Source organism: Nothoprocta perdicaria, unplaced genomic scaffold, assembly GCF_003342845.1.
Source record: "Nothoprocta perdicaria isolate Ctin4 unplaced genomic scaffold, notPer1 scaffold_47, whole genome shotgun sequence".
NCBI lineage: Eukaryota > Metazoa > Chordata > Aves > Tinamiformes > Tinamidae > Nothoprocta > Nothoprocta perdicaria.
The window spans coordinates 2,419,869-2,434,295 of NW_020455721.1; the positions used below are offsets into that span (position 1 = coordinate 2,419,869).

At 37.2% G+C, this 14,427-nt stretch overlaps 1 protein-coding gene across 1 annotated transcript in view; it reads left to right on the forward strand.

Annotated features, from left to right (window-relative positions):
- MCUR1 (mitochondrial calcium uniporter regulator 1) overlaps positions 1 to 14,212 on the forward strand; it is a 31,089-nt gene extending 16,877 nt beyond the window's left edge. Inside the window, exons 3-10 of the mRNA XM_026047029.1 lie at positions 878 to 991; positions 2,486 to 2,589; positions 4,998 to 5,099; positions 5,911 to 5,952; positions 8,098 to 8,169; positions 11,070 to 11,123; positions 12,170 to 12,284; positions 13,612 to 14,212. Of these exons, the coding sequence (XP_025902814.1) occupies positions 878 to 991; positions 2,486 to 2,589; positions 4,998 to 5,099; positions 5,911 to 5,952; positions 8,098 to 8,169; positions 11,070 to 11,123; positions 12,170 to 12,284; positions 13,612 to 13,667 (659 nt within the window). The 3' untranslated portion in view covers positions 13,668 to 14,212. The remainder of the gene's footprint in view (positions 1 to 877; positions 992 to 2,485; positions 2,590 to 4,997; positions 5,100 to 5,910; positions 5,953 to 8,097; positions 8,170 to 11,069; positions 11,124 to 12,169; positions 12,285 to 13,611) is intronic.
- The last annotated feature ends 215 nt before the right edge of the window (positions 14,213 to 14,427 follow it).

Below are 14,427 nucleotides of genomic sequence, written 5' to 3' on the forward strand. Positions count from 1 at the left end.
GGCGAGCGCGGTGAGAGCGGCGCCGCCGGGAGCGGGAGCGGGGAGCGGGCCGGCGCTGCCCGCAGCTGCCCCGGGGAGCGCGGTGTGAGGACAGCTCCCCTGCTAAAATCCCCTGGTTTTAGTGATCCTCGAAGAAGACTGTCAAAAAACGGCCGGTTTTCTGTCTAAGCGCTTCGGGTGTTGGAGGACACGCGGTTGTGCCGCCCTGCCCCGTTTCCCTTCCCTGGGTTGTGTTTCCCTGGACGTGCCGCTTCTCTCAGACCATTAGGAACATATTGGTGGTTTTCTAATGGCAGTTCGTCTTTCCAGGCCCATCCACACCAAAAAGAGTTGCCCAAAATATTTTATATATATATATATAAAAATATATATATTATTTATTTATTATTTTAACTAAAATGTTAAATGTAAATAATCAGCAGCAAATTGCTCACTGGCAAATGTCTGCACTCTGTACCAGGAGCCAGCCGTGAAGACTGACTGGCCTGAGCAATGAACAGAAAGAGGCAATAGTGTATTTAGTGGTCAGACCTGTGGGATGCCCACCATTGATTATGCCATTACATTAAAGGAACAATTTTGAGACCCTGACATGTGAGATTCTTCCAGGATGTGGTAATATTCCTGAGAAATACTTGAGAACTACAGCAGTAGCCTTGTCTTCTATTTTCTAGCTCGTGTCCATAGCACCTAGCAGTCAGAAACCTTCACAGTGTTGTGAAAACTATTGTGGAACCTGAGTGCATGTTATTTAGTGAGAAAGGAAAGAAATTACTTTCTTGGTTAGCTGGGGCGATAAGGAAATTCAAGGAAAACAGTTGCATTGATTGAGTTTTCTTTCTTAAAAATAGATTTTGTATTTTGTTTATCTTTACAGATGTGAGCATCTCTGCATCGTCATCTCTACAAAGCAAGGGGAATTTTTCCTTATTAGGAAACAGGAAGCTCTTTTTTGACACTCATGCTCTGGTGTGCCTTTTGGAGGAAAATGGTAATTTGCTAGAAATATATAACTATTTTTGATGTCATTTCATGAGCGGTATTTTGGTGTATGAAGTTTGATTAATTACTTCTCCTTCATACCTGGTGTTACACAGTTTTATGAAATCGTTTCCATAAATATTGGGAAGGAACATGCAGATTTTTTTCTTCTTTTAAAAGGATACTGTGAGCTTATATAACTTTGATTGGCATCATTTATTATCCTTTTGCTAATTAAAAATAAAGAAAAATTCAATTCTAAAATTTGAGTGTAACAAACGATTTCAAGGTGTCACTAAAGTATTAATTGGATTATATTACATTTAGTAATAGCACCTTTAAAATGTGATAACAGGATTAAATATAGATTATTATTCTATAAAATCACAGCTGTTGAGATAGAATGTAGAATACTCTATAAAATACAGCATTTCTTATGTCAAAACATAAATGAGAGTAGAGATTACTTTGGATTTGCATTAATGTTATCAAGGTCAGACTCAGAGTAAAGACATATTCAGCTGAGTTTGTTTCTAACAGCTCCCTGTCCTTGAAAAGGAGAGCTCCCAATCCTTTCCCCCGCCATGTGGTTTCATTGCTTTCTTGTGCCAACCTAGTTCTCCAATAGTAATCTGAGAAGTTATTTTAATGAGTTTACAGAGCAGTTCCAGGAGCACCCAAGCGCACAGGAGGAGGAGGAGTGAGAAGAGAGAAAGAGCATCTCTTCCTTTAGCGGTGGCAAGCTATTAGATCAGCTCAGCTGTTAGAAGTGACTCACTCTCAGACCCCATATGTGTTTTCTAGCACTTGACTGCTAGTTAATTTCAAACCATCGTGCTTTTGCAACAGTCTTCTTAATTAAAGCCTGTTTTTTAAACCTTTCTCCTGCTTTTTTTTTTTTTTTTTTTTTTTTTTGAAAACAAAAGGTAATAGTATTTTGGGGAACCATATTTTGCCCTTGGCTGTTTGAGTTGTTTGCATGATACCATTGTTAGATTAGTTCATAATGTATTCAGTTTGAAAGGACTTAAGTAGTTTTTTAGGGACTCAGAGGCTGGTAGGCCTAAACCAGAGCAGTTATGTCTGTTTTGAGTTGTTGGGCTTCGCGTATTTTCTGTGATACTATTTGTAGTATCCTGAAAGTGGGTTTCTTCTCTAAAAGGTCAAGAGTCCTGCTCATAGAAATAACTACATGCGAAAGACTATGTTCCATAATACGTTTAGAAAAGTAATTTCCAACATGTCTTGCTGGTACTGTGATATAGCTGTATATAAAAGCAGCTGTACTGTGTCAGAGACACAATTTTGAATGGAAGTGGAGTGGATGTATCAACTGGTTTTGGGCTTGTGTATATATATCAGTGGATAGAGAGGAGTATGGGTTTTTTTTCATAAATGACTTTTTTTTTTTTTTAATCTAGTAATTAGCAAGAGATATCTCTGTAAACTGTACAGACTTTGGGGTTTTTTTTTTCTGAGTGTTGCCGCATTTTGTTTTGCTTAGGGTTCACTACGCAGCAGTCGGAGATCATTGTTTCTGCCTTAGTGAAAATTATGAACACCAACCTGGATATGATTTACAAGGACATGGTCACCAAAGTACAACAGGTTAGCTCAGGAAGGTGGTAATTTTAAAACAAATCAAAACCTAGTATACCTGCTAATGAAACATACCTTGGTATTTTATTTATTACCATTAGACACTGTATTTCAAAAATGTGAAGAACAACCATCTTGGCCTTTCTTTTAGCTAATGCATTTTATCATGATATTCATATTGTGTTAAAATTGAGTTCAGTACTTTTTCTTATAAGATGCTTTCAAGGCTTGATGTAGTTGCATACGTTGGGAGCTTACAGGAACATATGTGTTGTGGACACTAAGATTGAGATCTGTCTGTATGTCTGACGCGTACTTTATTCATGGTACATTCTATTCCTATCCAGTACCTGTATCTTGATGGGAGGAAATGAAGTTGACTGGAAAGGTTGACTGATAATGCACGACATAAGCAGAGATGCCTCCTGGCTACCTGGAAATTGCACAGAACTGAATTGAATTCTTAGTTTTGTTTTTTGAGGGAACGACTGGATGAAAAAATACTCTGGAAGCCAGGCCTCTTGTTCTAGTATTGACTGATTTTTGGTGGACTGTTGTCCGATGATACAAAGATAGGTAGAATAAGGAACTGGACATGACAGAGTTGAATGTTGATGCATCAAATCCTTAGACAGCTGGCTCCAGAAATGAAAATTTAGAGTAAAGGACAATCCCCTCATGTGAAACTTGAGCTTTTGAAGTGAGATTGGCAATATCTAGTGTGCTTGAATTCCCTGATACCTAAGCTAGGCAAACAGATAATGCAGACGAGAAGGATAAGCCAAGTACCACCTCTAGGGCTCTTCCTCGAGTGCAGGAACAGCCCAGGCCCAAGTCACCTTATGAGCATAAACACTTCACTCATTTCTTGGTTTCTTGGCTACTCTTAAAATGTGAGAAAGCAGTGGCTTCTGCCGCCTTTGTATGGTAATCTTGTCAGTAGGTCATTTAATCTAAGGAGGCTTTAGCCCATGCTTCCTAGCTCTTAGACTCTAAGTAAAGCAGAAATAGGACTGTTGCCTTCTATGTCCATGTTTTTCCATAGTCCATCAAGGAACATAGCTTTAAGAGGGAATGTTTCTGTTGTGGTTGGTTGTATTTTACAATAGGTGATCATTGCTTCTCTGCTTAGCTTTTCTGAATGAAAGCAGGCATTTTTCCTGTGCTTTGTACTGGATCAAGCATTGCTGCTGATGTAGACATTCTCTGAGACTGTCTACCAGGTCAGGCCCTCAGGTGACTTTCTGCTATTGCTATTCTAAGGAGCACAGCTTTGTATGGCATACTGAGCCATGCAGCTCTGGCAAAATAGAAGCAGGTCAGGTGCTGTGTATGGATTTCAAGCAATGTGGTAAACCTGCAGTTCCTTGAATGTATAAGGGCTCATACAAGAGAATGATGAAGAGTGGAAGAGCAGTTATGTGGTAGTTTTTCTTATTTTCCTTAACTGCCTAAATTTCATATCACTCTTTATTGGTGTAGCTGTTACTGTTAGGCCTTAGTTGAGGATGTAAAAGATGAAGTATTAAATTACACAGGTTAGATAATGCTTAGAAAAATGTGTGTATGCATTGGTAGAGTTGAGGAAGAGGAACAATATAGAAGAGACTGTTCTGTGGCTTAGTGAGATTCATGAAGATGGGGAAGATCAAAAATAGGCTGGAACCAGGAGGAGGCAGGAGAAATGTCCATGATGGTACTTTCTCTGTAGATTTTTCTGCCTACCCTTTTGTCTACTTTTTTTTTTTTAGCCATATAGCCTGGTGAGGCATTGGCAGATGTCTCAAAAAATTCTAACATCTGTAAGAAAGAATAGCATTTCCTGACAAAAGCAAAGCTAAAGTGCCATGTCAGATTTGTAGTGCTGTTCATCAAGAATCTCGAGCATGACACTATTTGTTAGAGGAAGATGTTAAGAAAAGGGAGTGAGTGTATGTGAATGTGTGTTCTGCAACAGACTAAGAAGAGCAATTCAAATGTGAGTATAGCACATGATGCTGCTTAGCAGAGAGCAGTGAGCCCCCTTGCAGGACAGGGTGAGAAAGGGGGCAACTGCACAAGAGTGCATTTGCATTGGGGAATCTTGGCCTGAAACAGCTCTCCTCATTCAGCACAGGGACTTCTCATCTGTCCCTACTGCCTCTGCTAGCGTCAGAGTTGGAGTACCTGAAAGGAACTGTTTCCTAAGCTATTAATAGAGCAATTCTACTCTGTGTTAATATTAACTTCCTTATTTTGTCACTTTGTTTTTACCTGTCTGTATTTACTCCATCTTCTGAAACTACAGTAATGAATTAAAAATCGTTGGATTAAAAATGTCAGGGAATGAAAATAACCCATCGTATTTATGTACACAATTGATAAAAGCATCACAGTTACAATGTGACCTGAGGTGTGTTTTTGGTCTATATTTTTAGGAGATTGCTCTTCAACAAATAATGTCCCATATTGGTGGCGTGAAAAAGGATATGATTATTCTGGAAAAAAGTGAATTTTCAGCACTGCGTTCAGAAAATGAGGTAAAAATCAGTATTCTGTGACAGGCTATTCTAGCTTTTTTTTTTTTTTTTTTTTTTATTTTTTATGTATCAGGGGCCAAGCAGCTGCAGAGCAGCTGGGCAGAGAAGGGCCTGGGGGTCCTGGTGACACCAGGGTGAGCAGGAGGCAGCAGGGGCTCAGGTGGAGGCAGGTGCTGCTGCCCCCCTGCTCAGCCCTGCTGAGACATAGGTGCTGGGTCCAGCGCTGGGCTCCTCAGTGCAGGAGAGGCAGGGACCTCGTGGGGTGGGTTCAGGGAAAGACCATGAGGGTGAGTAAGAGTTTGGAACATCTGTCTTACGAAGCGAGATTGAGGGAGCAGTGGGCTGTTTAGCTTGGAGAAGTGAAGGCTCAGGGGGATCTTATCTGTATAGACAGATACCTGATGGTCAGGAGGGATCGGGGGCACTTAAGAAGATAGAGCCATTCTCTTCTAAATGGTGTTTAGTGAAAGGACGAGAAGGGATGGGCACAAAGAAATTCCATTTAAACATAAAAACATTTTTAGTGTAAGGGTGGTCAAGTACTGGAACAGGTTGCCTGGGAAGGCTCTGGCATCCTTCCATGCTTGGAGACTAAAACAAAAACAGGAAAAAAGCGGGGAAAGGGAAAGAAGTTAACCTGTCTTTCATTTATGTTCCTTTAAAGGGATCTTTATAAATGATAGGTTGTTAGCTCATGCATAAATGAATCCATGTAGATAATCCACTTAGTAATAAGTAGTGTTGGTAGTAGTGTTTTTAGATGATGTATTTTTGTATATACAGTGTCAAACTGTAATTTTTTTTTCCACAGAAAATAAAACTCGAACTCCTGCAGATAAAGAAGCAAGTCATGGTAAGATACTATGTTAATATGGTTAAGAATTAACTTCTATCTAGTTTGCTTTAAAAAATGTTTCTCTAAGATTTTAAGAGTTGCGCTTGGCTATGGCAGTCTTATATTCCTATACTGGAATTGCAGGCAATGATGCACTAGGGATTGCAGCAAAGAATTTGCATACCTAATTAATGGTGTAAGAGCCCTGCAAGCTCTATTAATGATGAGGAAACTTTAACTGAAGATGTTTTGTTTCTTGGATGTTGTTAATTCAGATTCAGAAAGTGGCTGGTTGCCATGTCATAGCTAAAGCTGAGTGAAGTTCTGCATTTAAGGCTGCTTATTAATGTAAAAGTATAAGGTATTTTCAAAATAATGTCACTTACTAGTTCATTATGGTACAAGTTGGTTTTCCCTGAGGTCATAGCTGTCCAAGAATTTAAAAATAAATAAATTAATTAAAAGCTACTTTAAGAATTTTGGTCCAATTTGGTTGTGAAAAAATGTTTGTGACCGTAGGTGGAAAACAGACTGCTTGAGAAAACTACAGATTCTTATTAGGTTTAATATCTGCTGGTTTTTTTTCTGGTCTTTATGGTTTGCCTCTCCTGAACAGTAGTTCAAACAGACCTTTCTGTCATCCGAAACAACATTGTCTCACAACCTCTTCCTTCATTGGGTGTGTAGTCATAAGCAGCCTTTACACAGAAAGAAGAAATCTTTTAAAAGCATTTGGTTACGCTTGGAAACTGGGAAATACCATTAACTGTCTGTAGGGAGTATTGTCTTCTTAAGAACAGCTGTTTACCATGTCACTGTCACACAGAAGGGTGCAACACCTTTCCTGCACTAGCATTTTTTTCCATGCATCTATCAAAATACTGATCTGTCCAGCAAACTGAGGGTGTGTTCAAGTTCAACCTAGCTTCCTCCTTGCCTTTTCTTTCCCAGTGTCTCTTTGGTTTTTTTTTTCTCGTTGTGCTGTTGTTTCCAAAAGGAGAATGAGGATTTCTCAGGGCTGATCATGTGTTTTACATGACCTTATGAAGTGCTTAATGTATTTGTTTTTTTTTCAAATACAGTTTTAAAAAGCTAGGCATCTGATTTTTAATTTATAACTTTATTGTTTTATTTGCATTTTGTGTAAGCTGGAGGGATCCAGTGGTAGAACATGAAGATTTGAGTGTTTTTCATATAAACACAGGATATCTTTAACTTTTAACTGTAAATATAACTATCCTTGTGATAATCATTTAGTCATACTTGTTCCTTCTTCTGAAAGACAGAATGACTCAATGTTGTATGTTTGTTAAAAAGTTATTTCAGATTTAGCAATTTCACAAAATTATAACATATCAAGTGTTGTGATGACGTCTAATTATAAAATTATTAAGTACAAAAATGTTAAAATAGAAATTCCTTGAATATAATTATTTTTGATAATAACTTGGTGAACTAGCTAACACTGGCCTACTCGAGAGGTGCTTGCTTGTTTTTAATAGTAGAATTTCCTGGAAGACTTATCAATCTTTTCCTTCTCCCACACATTCATCTGATGAGCAGTTTGCCTTATGACAAACTGTCAGCAGCCTGGAATTCCTGCCGGGAGGTTGCATGAAAATGGCAGCTGTCACTGAGGGAAAAAACAAGATAAAAATCCTGGCTTCTGTGATGTCCGTAGATTTTTCTAAAAGCCCTAACTGTGGTCTTTATAAATAGCTTTTTGGTTTTGTTTTGTTTTTTGATTGGAAGGTTTAGAAACTACTTTTTGAAATTATTCAGAGCATCAAGACTGCTTCATAAAGTACAACTCGCGTATGTAGATAGGCATAGTTTTCTAGAGATCTGAATGAATCATGAGATATATGAAGTATTTCTAGCATCTATGGAAAGATGTGCTGTCAGTTTAACTTCTGCTCTGGCTTCAAAAGCAATTGTCAGTTTTTGATTCTAAGATGCAATTTGTCCTGTAGTACATGAGTTATTTCTCCAGGAGAAGTACAGGAATACTGAAGTTTGGAGGAAAATGCACCTCAATTAGAGAGAAACTCGATTCCTGAGATATGTAATGAAAGGCATATATATTTTTTTATCTCATGTATTTGCTTATAGTTGGCTAGAGATAAATTTTTGCTCGCTACTTTATCATTTTTTTTCCACTAGGATGAAATTACCAAAGTTCGTGCAGATAATAAGTTAAACCTCAATCTAGAGAAGAGCAGAGTAAAAGAACTGGTAAGTTTTGGCAGCATTTTTCTACAAACATCGAAACATTGAATAATCTTCAAACTTGGGTAAGAATATGATTTCTGTGGTATCATTTCTCTTCAAGTTGAGGTCAGCTCAAATTGCTTATACCTTAGTATAAGGTGGCATGCTTGTTTTTAATACATCCACATATTTTGATACTGTTTTAATATTGGGATTTACAAGGTACTGTTCAATATATATTCAATCTTTATATTTTAAAATACTGACTCCTTGCCTGAAGTTTTTTTTTTCAGTAGTACATCTTTGTTTTTCACACTAAATGAAAGTTAAACATTTCATTAAACTACCACTATTGAAGATATTTCATTTCTCCATAGCTAGCTCATAAGGTAATCCTATTGTGAAAATAATTGTAATTGATTGTAACTGATAATGAATATGGTTGGTTTTTTACTTCCAAATGTTAGAACCACTTTAATGCAATCTTCAATCAGAATAATATAGAAGATAAACAGATTTTTGCCTTATATGTAGTACTCTATTCCCATACATCTGCCCTTTAATAATATTTTCCATGATTTTTATTTCCTATTCAATCGCTTTTCACAGGGACATAATGAAGAAGTAATATTTATCTTGAATCTAGGTAATAAGAACTGTTCAAGTAAAACTCATCTGTTTTTTGTATGTGCCACTCGCGATTATTCACAATGATTAGTTTAGTTAACAACCATGTTAGTAGTTTAATATAATGACTTAACACCATTACCTATGGTAAATGCTCGAATAAGTACATTCATTTTTAAAGGTTAATATTTCATGCAAACATTAAAGGAACAACAGAAAAACGCTTCACATGAAGTGTACTAACTGTGTAGACCATAGGCATAAGCCCATATCCTGGGCTTGCAAACCCTCTTTAAACCCATTATTTCACAGGTGATAAATGGGAGTGGGAGGGAGCACTTGTTTTTGTATATTTATATAGAATCCTGGAAGCTGGTCTCAGGCTGCTGCTCAGAGAACTGCTTCATTGACTGCCTCCCAGGGAAAGCAAATTTTGTGCATGTCAACCTCCTGAAGAAGGCTAACCTTCTTGGTGCTATACAAGTACATATATATTTTTTTTCTCCTTAAGTTGCCAACTTTGCCATGTATGAACAGGAAAAGTGAAGACGAACTGTAGCGTGTATGTTGAGCTGGGGGAGAGACCTAACTCAGTACTTTGAGTAGTAGTCAGAGCATATATAGCATATAGCATAACAGCGTGTTTATTTGGAGGTAATTAAGACTTGTGACTAATTCTGTGGCTTTCTGAGAATATCACTCTGGATAATTGACATCCCACTATGCATCTCTTACTAAAATGCTATTCAGAAGTCCTAATTATAAATCAACCTAACTTGAAGCCCTAAGTGAAATGCTCTTATCCTTCAGTCCTGTTGGAATTGAGTACCGAAGGAGAATTTCTTAATTGGTCAAGGCTGAACAGGACAATTTTAAATGTTTTAAGCTGTACATGTTTTATCTCTGGAGATAAATCAGATACTTTATTTTTGGCTAACAGCATCTATTTCAAGTAACTGACTAGCTACTTCATTAAGTTGTTTTAAATGTAATGCTTATTCTGATAGTGATGATCAGTTTATTTTTATGTCGTGAGGTCCCATTCTGATGTGAATCTTCACCTCAGACATTTTTAAATTAGATTCTTTTATAGGTATTTTGCTATTGCTTTCAAAAACAAGTTATTATGTAAAATGTCTGAATTTTGTTTTTCCTTCAGGAGATTCTAGGTACTGGGGTTTCATTAATTGTAGACATGCTGTTATTTGCCTGTACGATACAACATTTCCCACATTATTAGCCTTCTGCTACCTCTCAGCTTCATCTTTGGATTGGTCAGAAGTCCAAATAGAGCTTTGGATCTTTAAGGAGCGTTTTTCAGTGCTGAGGCATTTATATTGATTAATCTGAGTTAATATTAAAGTGGAATAAGCTTCCAGACTGGAGAAAAATAAAGTGACTTTCCAAATGGTAATGTCAACGGAGGAGGTTTCTGCTGTTGAACGGAGGATTCTGAGATGGGCTTGCGATGACCTTAATAGACTGGTGGTTTAGCAGCTGCCTTGTGAATAATTGAATTGCTCCAGTAGTGGGATAGGAGCCGTTCCAGATGTCAGGGTAAATCATGCCTGCTCGTGAGGCAGCACCATATCCTGCCTTACAGGTATTGCCTCTTACTGCATCTGGTTTAACTTGCCTTGAGCCCAAATAGCCGTCGTTTATAAATAAGCCACTGCTGCTGCTGTTCTGCAAATGAGTGCTTTACCATGAGGAGAAGCTTAGTGCATCTGAGTGATAGTTTCTGGTGGTGTGTTGTTCTGACCATCATCTCAAAGTTTCGAGTGGTGATCAGCTATACTGGCTAAACATTTCCTTCATAGCTAGATTTCATAGGATATTTTAAAACCATACTGCCCTTGCTGGGGACAGGATAGTTTAATCTTGACCATCTTGAAGTTGTCTTTGTGCATCTAATGAATTAGTTAACTGTTTCAGAGTTACTATATAGAATTCTAAATCTAAGGTCTTTGTGTTTCAGAGATGTGCATCTGCTATCTTTTCTTCCAATTGTTCATACGTTCATGCAATTGTAGTCAAAGTCTCTGGTAGATTTGTTCCACTTTACAGCTCAGGGATGTGGTTAAACACCTGTGTGTAAATTTCCTTTTCCCAAAGGTAAAGGCCAGCCATTCTATAGTACTATCCCTAAACATTGTCAGGAAACCAGTCTTGTTGACAGGTTCAGCATCCTACGGAATTTGAAACTAAAAAAACATACACTCTTTCACATACTTGAAAGTGTAAATAAAAGACAGCATCATGTTTCAATCTTTTCTTGTTTGTTTCTTTTTAACCAGTATTCACTTAATGAAAGAAAACTACTTGAAATGAGGACAGAAATAGTGGAAATGGTAAGAGCTTGGGAGTTGATTATTAACTCGCATAACAAATCTTCTTGTATTGGCCCTATAAATCTGTTACTCTTTTTAAAATTGCTCATGTCTTCAGGCACTTAAATGTTTAAAATGCCATTGTCCGATATTATTTCCATGTGTATTTCCATATTGGTAACTGAAGTGTGCTACAGAATAAAAAAGTTTTATATATACTTAGAGATTCCTGCAGGATATGCATAAGCTATTCATTGGTCACTTTATTTTGACACTGATTTTTTTTCTTTCCATTTTAGGTGAAACTGAAACCAATTGCTAGATTGATTTGGCTTTTCTTCACAGGTTTTTTTTTTTTTTGCCAAGTTCTTCCTCTTCCTTCCATTTGAGTCCTCTAGCATAGGAATTATTTGTGGGAAGATGACTAGCAGTAAATCATTAATTGAGTGTTTCAGTAGTGCTGATCTGAAAGCCTCAGCGACACAACAGCTGTTGTTCTCAGTTTATATTGCTGATCTTTCAGTCTTTTCTGAGTAATTCCATCACATTTTGTTCAGAAGTGCTGTCTTCTGTCTGTCTGTTACTGTTTTTATGGTAGAATTCATTACAAGATGAAGACATGCTGCTGAAGTCAGAAGAGCAATTGACAATATTTCTAATGTTCCCTAAATCTTTATATTCCAATATATTTCTGCTACAAGAGACTCTTAGACTTCCTGATCAACAGTAACTGAAAATTGAGCAGTGATCCCAATGTGTCGTTTGGCCCACGGATGTTAAAGTTAATCATTATGCTGCTAGACTGAGATAAGGCAACATCCAGTTCTGCCACTTTGTGGATGATGCGTTAGGGAGGGAGTAATCATACAAATTTGCTGAGTTCACCAAATTATCCAGTTCCTTGGATATAATCAACCAGGAAGGAACTTGTTAGCTTTGAATGCAAATTAAATGCTTCATTAACATACATTTAAGGAGGAGCCAAAAAAGAGCTTAAAGGTATAGATTTAATTTATAAGTAAACTGAAAGCTGTTCAAATGGAGTAATTTTTTGTTTTTCTTTGTAGCACGCACAACAGGATCGAGCTCTAACACAGACTGACAGAAAAATAGACACAGAAGTTGCAGGTCTGAAGACAATGCTGGAATCGCACAAACTGGACAATATTAAGTACTTAGCAGGTCAGTAATCTGAAAGTAAACATGAAACTGTTAAAACACTTATTTTTTTCTCGTTAATTCTTGATAGAATATGTGCAAAAACCCAGATTCAAAAAAATACTTAAAATTTCCATTGATACTGGTCGCATCCACGTGCTTAAACTGAGTGAGATTAATCAAAGTGAGATTCTTACAATTCACTTTATTGGGCTTTGAATGCACTTTATCTGTATGCTTTTTCCCAGTTTTGTATTGTACTAAGAAAGGTGCATGAGAAGTCTCAAAGACTTAACTTGCCTCTCCACAAGGGTCAAAAAAAAAATCTCCTATGCCTCTTAAAAGCGCAATATCTGATTAACACAGAACTGGCTTTGAAAAATGTTTTCATAAAAGCTGCTTGATGCATTCCCACTGTGGAGATCTGTCTGCAAAGCAGAACCTTTTGGCTTTTCTGACAGTTCAGCACTACAATTTCTTAAAACTGATTCTTCAGGCATGTGCACAAGAAAATACAATATACATTATGTATCTGTATAATTGCTCCAGATTACTTGAGTGTTTTGACATTCTCTGTGTAGTTCTGACTAGTGCTGAGCAGTGCTACCAAGTGAGCATGTCTGCAATAGAAAATTATCCTTCTTTCTTTTAGAATTCTTCTATTTAGAACTTTGATCATCTTTTGACAATGAATTTTGTCACAAGTACAATCACATCTAATCACAGGGTGCTAGTTCAGAGGTATCCTTTACTGAGAACCATAGCACACCAAGTCTGCATGGAAATTGAGAGGGAAAAATAAAGAGAAAAAAAGAAAAAAATTCATTGTATTTGAAGTAATCCGATTGAAAACAATGGAAAAAATGTGGAACCCAAACACTGAGTTTATTTCAGTAGAAACACTAAGTTTGCAAACTGTTAAGCTTCAGTAAAAGACAGTTTATGCTTACTTGTTTGTTAAATAGTTTATTGTGATTTAATAATCCTTTGTTCATTTCTTCACTTTAACTGTGACTTGCCATATTGATCTTGTTTAGAAGGGTAAGCAACTACGGGATTTTTTTTTCAGCCTTTTGATAGTTTTTCCAGACCAATTTTCCTGCACTTTCATTCCCTCTCCTCCTCCTGCTTTGTCGTTTTAGTACTCCTTGCCCCTCAACCCTCCCAATTGTTAATTTTCTTTTTAAATTAAAAAACCTTTGTTCTGTGAATAAAAACCCTTATTTTCTGACACGGACAAGAGGTAACAGAGTATTGTAGCAAGATGCATACACAGCTTTCTGAAGAAATATTCCAAGAGCTAATAAAGTACAGTTCCTGTTTTTCAACCCATTTCTGTTTTGTCTTTCAGGTTCAGTATTTACATGCCTTACTGTAGCACTGGGATTTTATCGTTTATGGATGTGATACAACATCATATTGGACTTCTACTGTCTTGCTTTCTGAAAACCAAGGAGATTTTATCTCTGCCCTTTACTGTTTTATTTTTATTTATTTTTTGTAAAGCAGACTCTATTGAGAATGTGACCAAAGATGTGCCTAAAAATGAATTATCCATATAGCTGCATATTTTGTAATTTACCACTGATGGAAGCAAGGTATAAACATTTCTGGTGCTTGCTTCCCCTCTGGACTGATATGAACAAAGTATCATTTCAGTAACCACTGGAATTCATACCGCTTGTACGGGCTGCGTGATGCTCAGAAAAATCCCCTTGGAATTATGTCCCGGAGTCTGTTCAGATGCTTGCACGTGTCGGAGCGGAATCTTGATTCTTAATGTCCGAGCGAAACTCCCCTTCGTGTGGCTTGGAGGTACCCTCGTGTAAGTAGGATACGTGTTAACTGGATCACGCTTACATTCCTCCTCCCGACACTTGTTCCTCTACTAACTATGAGCAAATAGTTGTTTTGCTATTTTTATAACGTTACAGTCATCAGCTTGTTTTCCAGATGACCGTCCAATCGATCATGTTTCATGGGAGACCCATGTGATGGTAGCAGGGCATACTGCTATGTTTTGTCTGTAAGATATTTCTAGTGTTCTCAGTAACTTGCCTTTGGTACATTTAAGTATCTAAAACTCATTTCATATGCTAATTGTTAAATTTATCACGATAACCAGACATAACCAGTACAGTGCATTCATTGTGTTACGTTTTTACAG